Consider the following 15,487-nt stretch of genomic DNA (forward strand, 5'->3'; position numbering starts at 1 on the left):
TCTACAATTGTCCCTTGTACTGTTTCAGGGTCTCCAACTCCCATGGTCTCCTGGCTAAAGGAGGAATCAATGGAAGATGTTCTGTGGATCAAGCCTGATACCAAAGGATACAAAATAGCAAGCTCAGGGCGCCAGCACAGCCTCATCCTGATGGACGTAGGCACAGAATACACCGGTGCCTACACCTGTATCGCCACAAACAAGGCGGGACAGTCTATCTTTACCGCCCACCTCGAGGTTGATGAGAGTAAGGAAGCTTAAGTCATCTATAATACAGACATTAAATTAAACTTTGATTATATTCATAAACCAAGAGACTCCAGTGAATGAAAATTTCTACCTATTTTTCTGGTCTTGATTTTAACTGCATACTTCTGTTTCCTCCAGCACCACAACCTAAGAGAGAGACCAAAGCCACAGAGTAAGTTTTAATTAAGATACGGGAGTCCAACAAATACATTTAAAACATGCTAAAAGTTATTTTAAAATGATTTCAAATCTAAATCCCCTCAGGGTTCTTGGGATTACAGTAAGTCCTCCAGAAGAGGAGACTAGCAAAGGAAAAGGTGGGTCATCACCTTATAATCACGATATTCACATTGATTATGATATTTTATTATGCTAAAATAAATTATCTGTCGCACATAGAACTTATTTTGGCTCTCTTTCCTCTTTGTGTTTTTAGAGGGTCAGATACCCTTCCTAGGTGAAGTAGGTACAGAGGAATTCCTTATGAAACTCACCTCTCAGATCACTGAAATGGTGTCAGCAAAGATTACCCAAGGTAAGTGCAAGTGCTGGAGAACTCTTTCTCTACAGTTTTCATTATGTAATTTTAATTAAAACAGAATTCTGGTTACAAAACAACAGTACTGTTGACCACCACAAAGTTGGATTAAGGGAGAAAAGTTTTACTTGAGTTAACCGTCAACAGAAGAAAAAGTTTTAAGTGGTTCTACCTACATACCTACATTTACTGTACATAACCAGGCTAATTTGTTTAGTTTAAATCAAGATAAAGCAATGACAAATAATAGCAGCTGCTATCAAGCTTATGTCCCTCTGCTGAAGGCTGATAAATTGGATTTGATATTGATGAAATATTTTTTTCCTGATTAAGCATCTAGTGCATCCAAGCCTAAAAACACTAACCATTCTGCAGCCAAGTGAATCTGCATTCATATGCAAATATCATGTTTTAGATCTCATTGCATATGAAAAGTGCAATCTGCAATTAATGTTTTTACAAGTTTTATGTAGAAGCAGAGAGTGTGAAAATAATCTAAAAGTTTTGTGAACTGCAGTGCTTTTGTTTAGTGTTTTATAACACTTTTGTGCCTTTGTGTTAAGTACAGTGAATTTCATCTGATGGTTCAAGAATTGTGAGAATGTTATTTATTGTCAGTGATTAACATTTCAATTCTTGAATCAAAATTCACTGTCTCGCAATTTTGAGACTGACGTCAAACTTGACAAATGTGTGTCCATGTAGTGTCTTTCTAGCGCTTCATCCTTAGCATGTTTTGCTTCATCTATTGGTAAATGACACTACGTAACCCTCTCATCCCTACTTCGAGACATCATTTTTCTACCACATTCACATCCATCAGTTAAGCAGCCCAACAAATAAACTCATCCAATCATTAATCTGTTATTCAGACAGCTTACAGAATCATGAAGTGCTCCAGTGGATGAAATCTTGGCCCAAAACTACCAGTATGTATCCTAAGTGCATCAGCTTCATATTTAATATACATTTGTCCATTGAGATATCCTTGCAGAATTAAATTACTAAGCAGATGAATTGTGAAAATATCTCTGACTTACATTCCATTTTTATAACAGTACTGAAAACATTTATACCTTTAAGTGCAGCCACAAACATTTTCTTCCTTTACTATATCAGTTTTTGAGTCTTTATCTCTTTTCATGCTGTCTGTGCCTTGCTGTAATTCCTTAAGCATCCTCAGTCCTGTCTTTTTAACACTGAATTCAATGACTTGAAATGATTACGAAGTCTCACCTACCAGTAGCAGTCATACATGCTCACAAACAGACATGTATGTGAAGAGTTGAGATAATAAACAATACCTGTACTGTTGTTTTTTTTGCATGGTGTGACAAACACTGTCATGGAAAAGCATTTGATTATATGTCATGTTATCTTGATTTTTCTTTATCATTTGTTTTCTTTACTATCCAGAACTTGCTAACTCTTTTTAACTAAAACCCATCATAAAGTGGTAAAGATTTCAATTTTTTAATAGAAAAAAATTGTGAAAAGGGCACCAGTATATGCCAGCAGTAAGTCAGTTTTTACTTGAAAAGTTTCTTTGAGCTGACTTGTTTTGCTCCTCAGCCAAGCTCTGACAGGCTAAGTGAAATGGGTACTAATGACTGCTAATGAATTTAAGCAAATTAAGCATACTATAACAGTTAATTCCTTTGCTTTAACACAAAGCTTTTGTGCAATATCATAGTAACAAACTAAGTTTATAAAAAGATTGTGTTAAGGTCATATCCTTGTTCTGACCTCACCTCCCTGGTGTTGCTGCTTTAGCGTCTTTGCGCGTACCAGGTGTTGACAGTGACGATGAGACCAAGACCCCAACTGCTTCTCCCCATCATGGTCGCTCTCGTCCTCCGTCTCTCATCGCTGACTCGTCCTCTGAGTCTGATGAGGGAGATGCACGAGGAGAGGTGAGATGATGAAATTTTGTTCTGTTAGGGATTATTTTGCTATGAACCTATGTCATCTTACTATTATTATCAAGTAGTTATGTGTTCTGATAAGGACTTGAACAATACCTGATTGACCAGGAAGCAGACATAGCACAATAAAATACACTATGTACCCTTCAACTGACATGTCCCTGTTCAGACTTACTCTTTATATACCTTTATGTCACTACAGCATAAAAAATTTGCCTTAAAAAATCAACATAAAATTGAGAAAAAACATGTATTAAACAAAAAAATATAAAAAACAAAACACCCCTATGTCCTACACTGTATTACAATGATAGAAACCTTAGACTCAAGATGAAATAGATACATTAAAAGGTCCTGTTAAGAGTTTATTTTCTTAAACAGACTGAATTTAACACTGATGACCCCATATGGCCCATGCAAGAGAAGACAGGTTGTTTTTGAAAAGCTATCTTATATGCCAGATACCCCTGCCATTTGATAGATAAGGAAATAAAAAGCCAGTGCAGAAAAAGTCTATTTCATTTATTTCCACAACAAAAATTGATTGTGAGCTGCATGTCAGACATGTGAAATGATTTAGGTTGGTTTTGGGTCAGCAGTGCTTGGTAACATGTACAGCAGGTATGGGCAAATTTAGTTACTGAGAGGGCCATGAGCATCTTGTTCTAGATGCTGAAGGACCACCTTGTTAAAAATCATAGGTCGCCTTTAGTAAAACCACTGTAATTACTTAAAATTTAACAAAATGAACAGATATGAAGTTTTCAGAATTATTTATTGTCCCAATAATACTTAAACTTAAATACTTAATTCATCAGCTAAGGAGCTGATTGAAGCTACTTCTCTGATGCAGTGAGCAAAATATTTATCAGCTTTTCAGTATATTTTACTTAATTTTCTAGTTTTTCTAGTGAATTTAGTAATTCTTCATAAAAGAGTTTTATTAAAACAATTATATTTCTAATTTCATGCAAAGAAATGGACATATACCGGGGGGATTTTCATGGCAGATATTTTGTCAGGTTTCCCTTGTTTTACAATTTTTAAAACTGACTTGAGGGCCCTCAAGCTGCCACCTCTCCACCTTTGATGTAGGATAAAATCAGTAAAGAGCTAAGCTGGCTGCTCTGTCCACAGAGAGAGTCAGAATAGGCACGAACTAAATAAATGATAAAGCTGATATTTAAAAAAACCTCCCTGAATAGTGTAAATGAGCAGCTTAGTATTTTACCGCATTTATTTCATGTATTCAAAACACTTTGCCATTTTTACAGATGTTTGACATCTATGTGGCAACAGCTGACTACAACCCCACCATTGCGAGCAAAGAGTCCATCTCTCTAAAGGAGGGACAGTATGTTGAAGTTTTGGACTCAGCCCATCCACTGAAATGGTTAGTTAGGACCAAACCCACCAAAACTACACCATCCCGCCAAGGCTGGGTCTCACCTGCTTACCTGGACAAGAAACTGAAAGTAAGTCTTCAAGCTACAGCCACTCATCTATCAACATTACCTTACGTTTTCTTTCTTGAGTGAGTAAGAGGAAGATAGTAAGACAAACTCACTACTAAGGCATTCAGACATTTTAACAGTTACAAAATGTGTTTTCCTCCAGCTCTCTGCAGATACAAGTGAACCTCCAGAAACAAATGTAGAGGAAGTTTCTGAGGGAGAATACAAGAGGAAGTTATTGTAAGTAAATCTGTACTCATTAAGTATGTACTGCAAGTATTGAAGACATTATAACTAAGTATTATTTAATTTTCCCAGCCAACTGCTTCAAGACCTGATAAATGGGGAATCAGAGTTTATAAAAGAGGTCGATTTTTTCACCTCCCATCACTTGAAGCATGCAGAGACCCTGGAAGCTCCATCTGAGGTCAGCAGCCAGAAGGACGTCATATTTAGGAATATTGATGATCTCAAGTCCTTCCATAGCAAGTGAGTTCCTCTCCTGATGATTCATCCTTATTTTCTGGCAGTAGAAAATAAAGAAATAGGAACATTAATGGAGAACTTCTCCTTTAAGACAAACAATGTCTCTACTACTATGTTTTTTAGGGCATTCCTTCCAAAGTTGAATGACTGTGACACAGACGATGATGTGGCCATGTGCTTCCTGAAGAACAAAGAGGGCTTTGAGAAGTACCTCGAGTATCTTGTTGGCCAGAGTCTGGCTGAGTCTGCTGTTAGTGACAAAACCGTCCACCGCTTCTTCAAGGTAACACCAGAACTGTTACTGCTGTACTCTGGTTCATGCCTGGTATTTTTCCAGCTAACTAAATACTGTATTTTCTTTGCTTTCAATCTAATAATCAAGTTTTATGTCATTATTGCAGTCTTGTAACTACCATTTTATTTGGGTGAATGCGCAAGGCCTCTCTGAACCAGTGTAATTTCTTGATTTAAAACTTTGTTACATTATAGGAGTACACAGAGAAAGTCCAAGCCAGTGCAGACCCTGCAGATCCCCCTGTACGAAGCATCAATGCCTGCCTCCTACAACCACTGGAGAGGATACAGAAGTACAAGACAGTCCTCAAGGTGACCACTTCAACATGATAAACTATATGCATATTTATCCTCTGCTTTATTGATTGGAGACCTACTGTATCACTTCCATTTGTAAGAGGTATGGTTTTAGACCTGTGTCACTGTCTGAAGTTGAAATCTCTCTTTCAACATTTCCAGGAGCTCATTCGAAACAAGGCAAGAAATGGTCAGAACTGCTGTCTATTGGAAGAAGCCTACGCCATGGTGTCTGCACTCCCTCAGCGGTCTGAGAACACACACCATGTGTCCATGATTGAAAACTATCCTGCCACACTGGAAGTATTGGGAGAACCCATCAGACAGGTAGAGTTACTGTGCCACTTCATTTAGGTACAGCATTGCTGTTTCAGTTCTTGTACATTCATTTCTTTCATCTGTTTAAACCAGGGACCCTTCCAAGTTTGGGAAGGAGCTCCAGGAATCAGGTCATCCTCTAGAGGTCACCACCGCCACTTATTCCTGTTTAAGAACTATTGTATAATCTGCAAACCAAAGAGAGACAGCAACACTGACACACAAGCATATGTCTTTAAGAACATGATGAAGGTGAGGCAGTTAATGGAAGCGTTCCCCTTTCTATCATCTTTCAAAGCAGCAGCCTTAACTGTGCTTTCTGTATTCTTCATCCTGATGCAGCTAAATAACATGGATGTAAACGAGACGGTGGAGGGTGATGACCGAGCCTTTGAGATCTGGCATGAACGTGAGGACTCTGTAAGGAAATACACCCTGCAGGCCAGGACTGTTATCATCAAGAACTCCTGGCTGAGAGACTTTAGGGAGCTGCAGCAGCGATACAGCATGCCTGCATGGAGTGAGGGGAACACACCTTTTCTGTATCTTATGCTGACTTTAATGGTAAAAACGCATTTTAATGCTCAAAACAAAAACATTTCATGGTTAATCCTTTTTGCAGGTCCTCCTGACTTTGATGAAATTCTGGCAAACTGCACGGCAGAGCTGGGACAGACTGTCAAGCTGGCCTGCAAAGCTACTGGAGTTCCCAAACCTACAATCACATGGTACAAAGGTATGCCTTTTGATTCATTATTTTTGAATTATTTGCTCTGTTTGAGATGGCACTGGTCTGGCTACTGTTTAAGTCATGGTGCATGCCCTTAACCACAGACCTGCATGGGTTTTGAGACAGCATCTTGAGTTTATGAGTTCCAGTATTACATTGTTATACTTGCTGTTGTAGACGGTTGTGCTGTGGAGGCTGATCCTCACCACATCATCATCGAGGACCCTGATGGTTCCTGCACACTAATCCTGGATAACATGACTGCAGATGACTCTGGCCAGTACATGTGCTTTGCTTCAAGCTCAGCAGGCAATGCCAGCACACTTGGCAAGATCACTGTTCAGGGTAAGCACAAATATACCTAAATGGTCATTTTATAATCACAATACAGCACAAATACCAATAATCAGTCACACTATTCTTTGGTCTTTTAGTTCATCCTTTAAAGAGAACTATGGGATAAATACCTCAAGTAGTAAAGCTTGTATAACTATTTTAACTCATTTCTTGTAGTACCTCCTCGTTTTGTGAATAAACTGAGGAATGCTACATATGTAGCAGGCGAGGACGCTCAGTTTACCTGCGTCATACAGAGTGCTCCAAGCCCAAAGATAAGGTTTGTATACACATGTCAATGAAATTCACATGATTTTTTGCAAAAAATTCTCTAAAACTCCCTCTGCTCTGATGTTAAATTCTTCTACTTCTCCTTGTCTATGCCTGTCTGTTCACGGTCCAGGTGGTTCAAGGAAGGCAGGCTGCTTACTGACCAGGAAAAGTATCAGACCTACAGTGAGGTCCGAAGTGGTGTTCTGGTCTTGGTTATAAAAAACCTGACAGAGAGAGATCTGGGACACTATGAGTGCGAGGTTAGTCCACATGAAGAAAATAACACAACACAGACTTAATTAAGTGTCCTTCATACTTATATTTAGACTAGGGGGTGATTGTGTGGGATATCTGATGTCAGTTAGTGACAATAAATCACTAATAGGTCTCTAAAAATATCTTTGCATTTTGCAGTTGTCTAACCGTCTAGGCAGTGCCAAGTGTGCTGCTGATTTAGTTCTCCCCTCTGCTGTTGCTCGCACTGGTGAACAGGCTATCACTATTGAAGGTATGAACAATGACTGTCACCCAAGGATTTTTCTCTCAGTTTTCATGTTTTGTGTTACAAGGCTTTTATAGCAGTTTTCTTTGAGCTTTTACCCACCTTAATTTGCCCGTTAATCACACTTCCTGTCCTTCCCTTTAACAGTTACTGAGCAAGAGACAAGAATACCAAAGAAAACCATCATAATGTAAGTGTGAACTGGCTAAATTATAATTGAGATTTAAGCATATCTGTTGCCTTGTTGATCAGCAGTTGACCTCCTAACTCCAAAACTCCTGACTACCTAATCCATCTTTCCTTAATCCTGGTTGTTCATAGAGAAACTGTACAGAATCAACCTGATCCAATAGCAGACTTCTTAAGTTTGCATGTGCTTTAAAGGGAACTTCACATTTCATACATTGTTCACAAGGGGTGCCAAAAAACATACACAACTGCAGGTGCTTTAAGTTAGATATTTAATGTTTCATAATGATGATTTTTGAAGTGAAATATTAAATAATAAATCCCTCATTTTCTACAATCCTGATGTGCACTTCTGTGTCATTGAAATCAAAACAGTATTACAAAGCGAAATAAACATAAAACAAAAAGTAAGGAAATTTGTGTTTGGTAGATTATTTCTTTGTTGTAACAATGGTTCTTGGCAATAAATTTTATACTGTTGGAAAGCCTGTTTATTACCCTCTTAAATGATGCCACATTTGTAAGGATCATGCATTTGTGGGATGAGCAGCAGAATTGAGTATTTGGGTTGTGCCCATGAAAAATGTGCCAAATCTTCTCTGCCATACCAAACAGCTTATTCTGCCATTGACTCTTGTTTGGTGTTTGGTGGATTGGATGATTGAAGTTTGAAGAAACAAGACATATTGGCAATTTAACAATTTATTAATTTAACAAACAGGAGCCTCAATAGTGTCTGGAAGAACCATACACAGCCACAACAGCCTGGCTCCTTCTCCTCATGCTGGTCACCAGCCTGGTCACACACTGCTGTGGGATGGCATCCCATTCTTCAACCAGCATTTGTCGCAAGTCAGCCAACGTGGTTGTGTTTGTCACTCTGGCACGAACAGCACGCCCAAGGTGATCCCACAAGTGTTCAGTGGGGTTTAGGCCAGGACTGCTCGCAGGTCATTCCATCCTCTCAACTCCCAGATTGTGGAGGTAGTCTCTGATAAACCCTGCTTTGTGGGGTAGAGTGTTGTCATCTTGGAGGATAGAGTTCTTGTTGACAGGGTGAGAAAACAGTGTTCTTGGGGTGTCGTCTTCTTGGGACGCCCACTTCGCGGCCTGTCTCTGACATTCCCTGTTATATGGAACTTGGCCTTCAGTTTGGAGATGGTACTAGGGTTCACTCCAAAAAATGCCGCAACTTGGTTTTGCGGAACACCTGATTGATCAGGCACCTGATTGGCAGCACTTGGGGTTACCAGAAGCTCAAAACAAGAGTCAATAGCAACAGCAAAATAAGCTGTTTGGCATTGGCAGAGAAGATTTGGCACATTTTTCATGGGCACAACCCAAATACTCAATTCTGCTGCTCATCCCACAAATGCATGATCCTTACAAATGTGGCATCATTTAAGAGGGTAATAAACAGGCTTTCCAACAGTATAAGATTTATTACCAAGAAGCATTGTTACAACAAAGAAATAATCTACCAAACACAAATTTCCTTACTTTTTGTTTTAAGATAAATTTTTTGTTTATTTGATTAACTAACTTGAAAACCTTCCTTGTATTTATTTATTTCAGCAGTTTAGCCAATAAACCTAGGGAGCATAGCTACATACATTCCCATTCTGTAACGGCTGAAATGTTGATCTGTTGTTTCATATTCATCGCTTATACCCCTTTCCCACTGGCTGAAAAACCTGTTTAAACCTGCTAACAATCGGCTCCTGTCGGAAGTGGGAAAGGCTCTAATCGGCATTCAGACCCCGGTCGACTGACCCTGCAATGGACAAGGGTTTTTATCAGCTTGCCTCCTATCAGCTCCAGTGGGAACGTCACACCCGGGTGAACACTGGATGACTTTGGCGTAATGTGCCTATGTTTATATTAATGCATAGTAATATGTCTATATTTCTTGCCTGTTGTGATCTCATAGATCCTTTTTGTTGTTGTTGTTGCACAGAAACTTTATTCTCTCAGCTGCGCATTTAAGCCTGATGTGCTGGAGGGGGCAGGAGTTTAAAGGCAGAAGTTTCACAGCATGGCAACGCAGTTTAACGGCGCATATAAACACAAAAATGCCCATGTCATAATGAACATATCCACTGAGAATATTTTTTTTTCCCAAGGACAGATTTAGCTCATTCAGCCTGTTAAAATCTCATAGATTAGCTCATAAAGCGCCGTGCGTTCTGTCTGTGTGCAGCTGGAAAGAGAGATCCTTTTCAAACGATATAATCTATTAACCTTTTATTTATTTGTTTATTGCATTATTCGCCTCTTGGAAATGATCACATGGATCCTCTTTTTTTGTTTGTTATTACACAGAAACTTCAGCCTGTCAGCTGCACATTAAAGCCTGATACGCGCTGCTGCTGAAGGAGACAGGAATAAAGGCAGAAGTTTCCAACACTGCAGCGTAGGCTGCATATATAAACACAAAAATGCTTTTCTGGCTCACTCCTGTCATAATGAAGATATCTACTGAAAGCTATTATTTTTTTGTGAACAAGTCGGGCTTCTTCAGCCTTGGATTTCTCATGGTTTATCACAGGAAGTGCAGTGCTTCCTGTGTAAAAATGCATCTGGAGGATGGGAGACTTTTCTGAAAGGTTGTTTCTATTTCCCTTTATCATATGTCTGCTCCTTGGAAATGACTATATATTCTTTTTTTTTAGTTTTCACCCTTAAATCTTAGTCTGAAAACTCTGCTGTCTTCTCCAACAGCTGTTAAGCCAGATGACAACTGATGGAGGAGACCAGAGTTTGGCAGGCTGAAGTTTCTGTTTTAAATCATTAAAAAGATCGATGTTTGCCTGATATTTCCAAGAAGCAGATAAATGTGAAAAGTTGAAGGTTCTCCTTAACTTTATTTGGCTGCGCTCATAAGTAGGAAGCACTGCGCTTTACTGGATAATCCATGAGAAATTCAAGGATGTAGGAGCTGAATATGTCAGTAGAACATTAATTATTCTCAGCAGATATCTTTGTTATAGAAAGACTGAGCTAGAAAAGCAACGGGATGACATCAGCTTGATGTACCAGAGGAAAAAAAAAAAACAGCCATGCAGCTCGTCTGCTGGCGATCAGGCCCGGGTCTAATGGCAATGGGAAAGGAGTCGCTTGCTGATTGATAGTGGGTTTACCCGCATTTAAAAAACCCGCTTTTACACGCTAATTTTAGTGGGAAAGCGGTATTAATGTCAAACCCAAATATTTTCAGTCTACAGCAGAAATAAAGGAATTGGCCTCACTGTTCTGATACTTGTGGAGGGGAGTGTAGATAAAATAGCCGCTTTGTGAGCTTAGCTTTTGCTATGTTAGCTACATTATCTACATAGCTTACATAGATAATGTGAGTTATGTTTGCTGTGTCAGTGTTTTCATGGAGCACAAGCTTATTTTCCTGTAAGCAGACTGTTTACTCAGCTTTATTAAACTTTTTTGTATGGTCTGGTTTTTAACTTTCAACTTTTGGTATCCTAATCCTTACCTTAACGGTTCTGTTCTGAAAGAGACTGCATCTCAGATAAACAGTCTGTGAGAGTGGCCGTACACATCTCGTAATCATCATTACCTACTCACAACTTTTGAGCTACACAAACTAAAGCTTTTATCTGAATTAAAATGAGGATTGGAGTACCTCATCCTGTCTGATTCCATAATTCCCAACACCTTTTTTTGACAACCAAATTTCCAGATTAGGTTTTAATGAATAGCTTTATTCCTATCAGATTAAAGTTAGAGATGCACTAATGCATCAGTTTAACACAAGTATCGGCCAATATTGGTTTGCAAACTTAGGCCCTCAGCAGGAATGTGGCAGGAATAGATATCAGTAGCCAATGTTCATCTGTTGTGTCCAATCAATTTAATGCTTGCATTAGGTATACCTAACTGCTGAATCAAATAAGAGATTATTTACTGGGCAGAAGAAGTGACCCTTTGGACAAACTTGGATCTGTTTTCATGGTCAAATATGAGAGAAAATGTTGGCATAATGAGAGTCTTACTTCAAAAAGGACTAACTCATCTGACCAAACAGGCACAGGATATTTATGATCAAGAAAGAGCTATTTTTCCATCCTTGCTGTGTGGCTATTCCTTAGTTAAGCATAAAATAGACTAAAAGAGCAGTTTGGAGTACTTTTCTTAGATTACATGTATGTGTTTCTCTTTGTTTCTCCATGGATGCATTGTTGTGTTGTATTTAAAGCCTGAGTGTAAAGGATTCTGTCACAAGGGTGATGAAAGGATGGGCTGTCTTCACCAGGGTGCCACTTTATTACTACAGCTCCTTAAACTGCATTCATATTCTCGTCCCACACATTAGTACTGGAGCGACACATTAAGTCCTGGAGTTACAGGCTTTTCTTTCTAGTTTTAAGAGAATCAACTACAGCCTGGACTATTTTTGATGTCTTATCTCTAGTCTTAATTTCTTTCTCTTTCTTTTCTCAGTGAGGAGACTATAACCACTGTGGTGAAAAACCCTCGAATGAGGAGACACAGGTCCCCCGGCCTGACTCTTGCTGGTGCCCATCGCTCAGAGACCTCCACCCCAGAACCTCCTACATCCAGGCAGAGAAGGATGCCCACTACAAGAAAGACCATCCCCACTGTCTATGTAACTGAAGCACAGGGTGCTGAAGCCAGAGTCATGGAAAACAAGCCCAGGTGGGTGGAGGTAGAGGAGGTCATTGAGTATAAGGTCAATAAATCCCCCAGGCTACCCAGGAGGAGAAACATCTCACCTGCAGGATCTGAACGTGCTACCACTCCATCTAGACCCAAAAGGTCTCCACCAGAAAACCCAAACACCAATAACTCCAACAACAAGCTGGTGGAGCAGGCGCAGGCCCAACTGCAGGGAGACGTTAACAGCCAGCAGCTCTCATGGGAAGAAGAGGAGGGTCATGTGACCTCTGACTCTGTCTCTGGAGTGCCAAGTGAGCTGTCTTCAGTACTTGCTACAGCTGGAGACGACAGCGAGGACCAGGACCAGGATGATCAAGAAACTGTCATCTTTGTTCCAGATGATGAAGATGATGATCACAGCTCAACCAGAAAGCAGGAGCCCAAGATTCTGACACAAGGAGGACGTATTTTGACCCTGGAGGACCTGGAGGATTATGTACCAGAAGAAGGAGAGACCTACGGCTCCTCCTCAAGCACCAATCCTGCAGAAAAACCCTGTGAGATCTCAGTGCTCCAGAGGGAAATCAGCGGCTCCACAGTGGGGCAGCCAGTGCTCCTCAACTTGGGGCGGCCTGTTGCTCCGAGACAGAGAAGCGGCTTCTTTGGCCGCTTCAGGGATCACCTCTCCAGCAGCCTTTTCTCATCTTCTGTCCCACCTGCCAGCAGCACCCATTCCAGGGTGGAAAGGCACATCCCCATCCAGGTGAGCCAGGCTAAGCTGGAAGTGAAGCCTTCATACTGCTCAGAGGTGCAGAGAGTCGAGGGTGGGCAGCAGAGCTTTAAAACCAAAGTGTCAACTCAGACCTATGGCTACACATCAGTGGGCAAACCAGTCAGTATTCAAATTAGTCAAAAGAAGTAGGTGATAATATTTCAATTTGGTACAATAAACCCTCTAGTCTTAAACAGGGGCATTTCTATGTAGAAGAATAACACATATCCTAACATGAAGTTTATTTACTACATTTGACAAACCATTCCTTATTGAAGCTGCCCAGCACAGAGCTTCCACTGAGTCTTTTCAAGGTAATTGTTAGAGTTAGGCTGTCTTTGGAGAGATGGTGAATGGAAAAGTGGGTAAAAATATCTGTGTCCAAGTTAAACCCTGAACCATAGCAGGTTTATGACATTTGCCTCCTTTATGTACTGATGAACAATTTTCAACTAATTATTTAACAAAGGTTAATTTTTGCATACAGTGGCGGCTGGTGCATTGTTCTCCAAGAGCAGTACTATTTTTCCCCAGATGAACCCAGATTTACATCATAGTTCATGGGTGTAGTTCATTAGCTTGGTGCTAACACAATGAAGACTGCCTTTACCAGGCTAACAGAATTAGCATCACATTTTGTGGTGATTGTAACTTAAGAATCCTGTAAAAAATGGCTGAACTTTTAGAGTGAAGAGATGTTAATGTAGTTTATCATCTCTACAAAACGTATCGAACAGTTGTGTCAGTGGTCAAAATTTGGTGGCCTGTGAACATAATGAATTCAACCCAAAGGAGCGTGGCATGACAACCGCCACTTATTTACAGAGGAAGAGGATACTGTAGTGCTTGGGCTGTGAAAAAATAAACCCATTTAGAGATATGATCCTGCTTTATTATTATCAGGCTTGGTTGCTTCCCGTAGATAAGAATTGAATTTTAAAACATTCTGTTTGAAGTTATTTAAAGAATGACTTTTTCATCTTTGTTGTACAAGAAAGGGAGGGCTTAGCCCTGCTAGCCCATTTAGACGAGCTGTCCCTGTATGTACAACTTTACCAAAGTGTCAGCTTTACCCAAAACTTTAACCATTGAAGGCATTTTGCTTAGTGATGGCTTATGTGGAAACGGCTATGTACTACATAAAGGAACAAAGATTTTACTCTGGTACCTTTTGCACTAATGAAGTGCCTTGGATTACTGAAATAATACTTGGAGTGGATGGATATCATGTCTACTTGTTGAAAGCTCATTTAACTATGCAACACTGATATTGTTACATTTACCACAGACTTTTGGTAGCTGCTGCAGTCCTTTTAAAGTTTATTTGAAGATGTGCAGTCTAATTATAGCACCTTTGACAACATCAGACACTAGTTCTTGATTGTTTGTGAATGATTTTCTGAGCAGCTTCAAAAATAAATATTTCTTCAAGCAAACCATAAAGTAGTTGAAATGAAAACCTGTTTCACATCAGATTGCTTTTTTGCATCTTTTATTGTTGTGAAACTTTCTTCCATTGATTGTGAATGAATGTTTTACTTGTTTCTGACATTTTTGTCTGCTAATGCAGTGAATTCACAGAAAATCAAAGTTATTCATTTGTAAGTGATAGATAATTAGATGAGTGACTGCATGTATTTGTTTCTCCAGAGCTGGTTTGTTTATCGGGAATAATGGCGTTTGTATCGTACGACTGTGATCAAGTATTTATGCAACAGACTGTACTTGAGCTGACAGAACTTACTACCTTTTCAATAACAATTTGGAATCAATACCTGCCCCTTAAATTTTTTGGTTTTGTGCTGTTTAAAAGTCAGTGACAGAGGTCATATCGTGTATGAATATTTAAGCACTAACAGACTGTAATTGCTTGTACTGTACATGTGTAGCTTTTTGGAAATGTGTACAAGTACTCTGTGTTAAATCGGAATCAAATAAATGTACTACAGAACAAGAGTGAAGCTCAGTCTTTTTTCCCAGTTGTGAACTGTGACATTTATTTTTCACAGACAGTGTTACTAATGGAGGTTTCTTTGATTAAAGGAATACATCATGACTTTCTTCACAACAAACACATTAGTGTAAGGGCTGGTTAAATGGTAAACCAGAGGACTTCATGCATTTAAAAGAGTAAAATGTGATAATTGCACAGTTTATAAACTTAAGTGGACAATTCTTTAATGAAAGGAGGGCAAAAGTTGTGCAAAGGAATGGTTATAACAAGGTGTGTCAGTATTTTTTAAAGAAATTATTTATCAGGAAAAAGTCTCATTACAAAGAGGTGACAACATTTTGTTCTGATGTGAAGGACGTGGTTGGTTTAAGGACGTTTTAATAAATCACTGAGAAGAAAGTTTAAGAAAAAATTTCCTCCAATAAAGTAAAATACAATTTTTTTAAAACCCACAAATGTTTGTACTGTACAAGTGACACTACAAAATGACACATTCACAATAAAAAAGTGTTACAAATGTAAAACTGTAAGGTAAACA

The 15,487-nt window shown here is 39.3% G+C and overlaps 1 protein-coding gene across 34 annotated transcripts in view; it reads left to right on the forward strand.

Annotated features, from left to right (window-relative positions):
* obscnb (obscurin, cytoskeletal calmodulin and titin-interacting RhoGEF b) overlaps nt 1–14,951 on the forward strand; it is a 73,077-nt gene extending 58,126 nt beyond the window's left edge. For all 34 annotated transcript variants that reach the window (XM_041802887.1, XM_041802897.1, XM_041802904.1 and 31 more), the window contains 20 exons: nt 29–247; nt 388–421; nt 514–566; nt 686–784; nt 2,561–2,700; nt 3,987–4,187; nt 4,330–4,406; nt 4,485–4,655; nt 4,776–4,935; nt 5,142–5,258; nt 5,406–5,570; nt 5,655–5,813; nt 5,904–6,081; nt 6,184–6,297; nt 6,469–6,636; nt 6,805–6,907; nt 7,031–7,160; nt 7,315–7,408; nt 7,550–7,592; nt 12,047–14,951. In XM_041802887.1, the coding sequence (XP_041658821.1) occupies nt 29–247; nt 388–421; nt 514–566; nt 686–784; nt 2,561–2,700; nt 3,987–4,187; nt 4,330–4,406; nt 4,485–4,655; nt 4,776–4,935; nt 5,142–5,258; nt 5,406–5,570; nt 5,655–5,813; nt 5,904–6,081; nt 6,184–6,297; nt 6,469–6,636; nt 6,805–6,907; nt 7,031–7,160; nt 7,315–7,408; nt 7,550–7,592; nt 12,047–13,145 (3,524 nt within the window). In that variant the 3' untranslated portion in view covers nt 13,146–14,951. The remainder of the gene's footprint in view (nt 1–28; nt 248–387; nt 422–513; nt 567–685; nt 785–2,560; nt 2,701–3,986; nt 4,188–4,329; nt 4,407–4,484; nt 4,656–4,775; nt 4,936–5,141; nt 5,259–5,405; nt 5,571–5,654; nt 5,814–5,903; nt 6,082–6,183; nt 6,298–6,468; nt 6,637–6,804; nt 6,908–7,030; nt 7,161–7,314; nt 7,409–7,549; nt 7,593–12,046) is intronic.
* The last annotated feature ends 536 nt before the right edge of the window (nt 14,952–15,487 follow it).

This window comes from Cheilinus undulatus, linkage group 13 (assembly GCF_018320785.1).
Source record: "Cheilinus undulatus linkage group 13, ASM1832078v1, whole genome shotgun sequence".
NCBI classification, from domain to species: domain Eukaryota; kingdom Metazoa; phylum Chordata; class Actinopteri; order Labriformes; family Labridae; genus Cheilinus; species Cheilinus undulatus.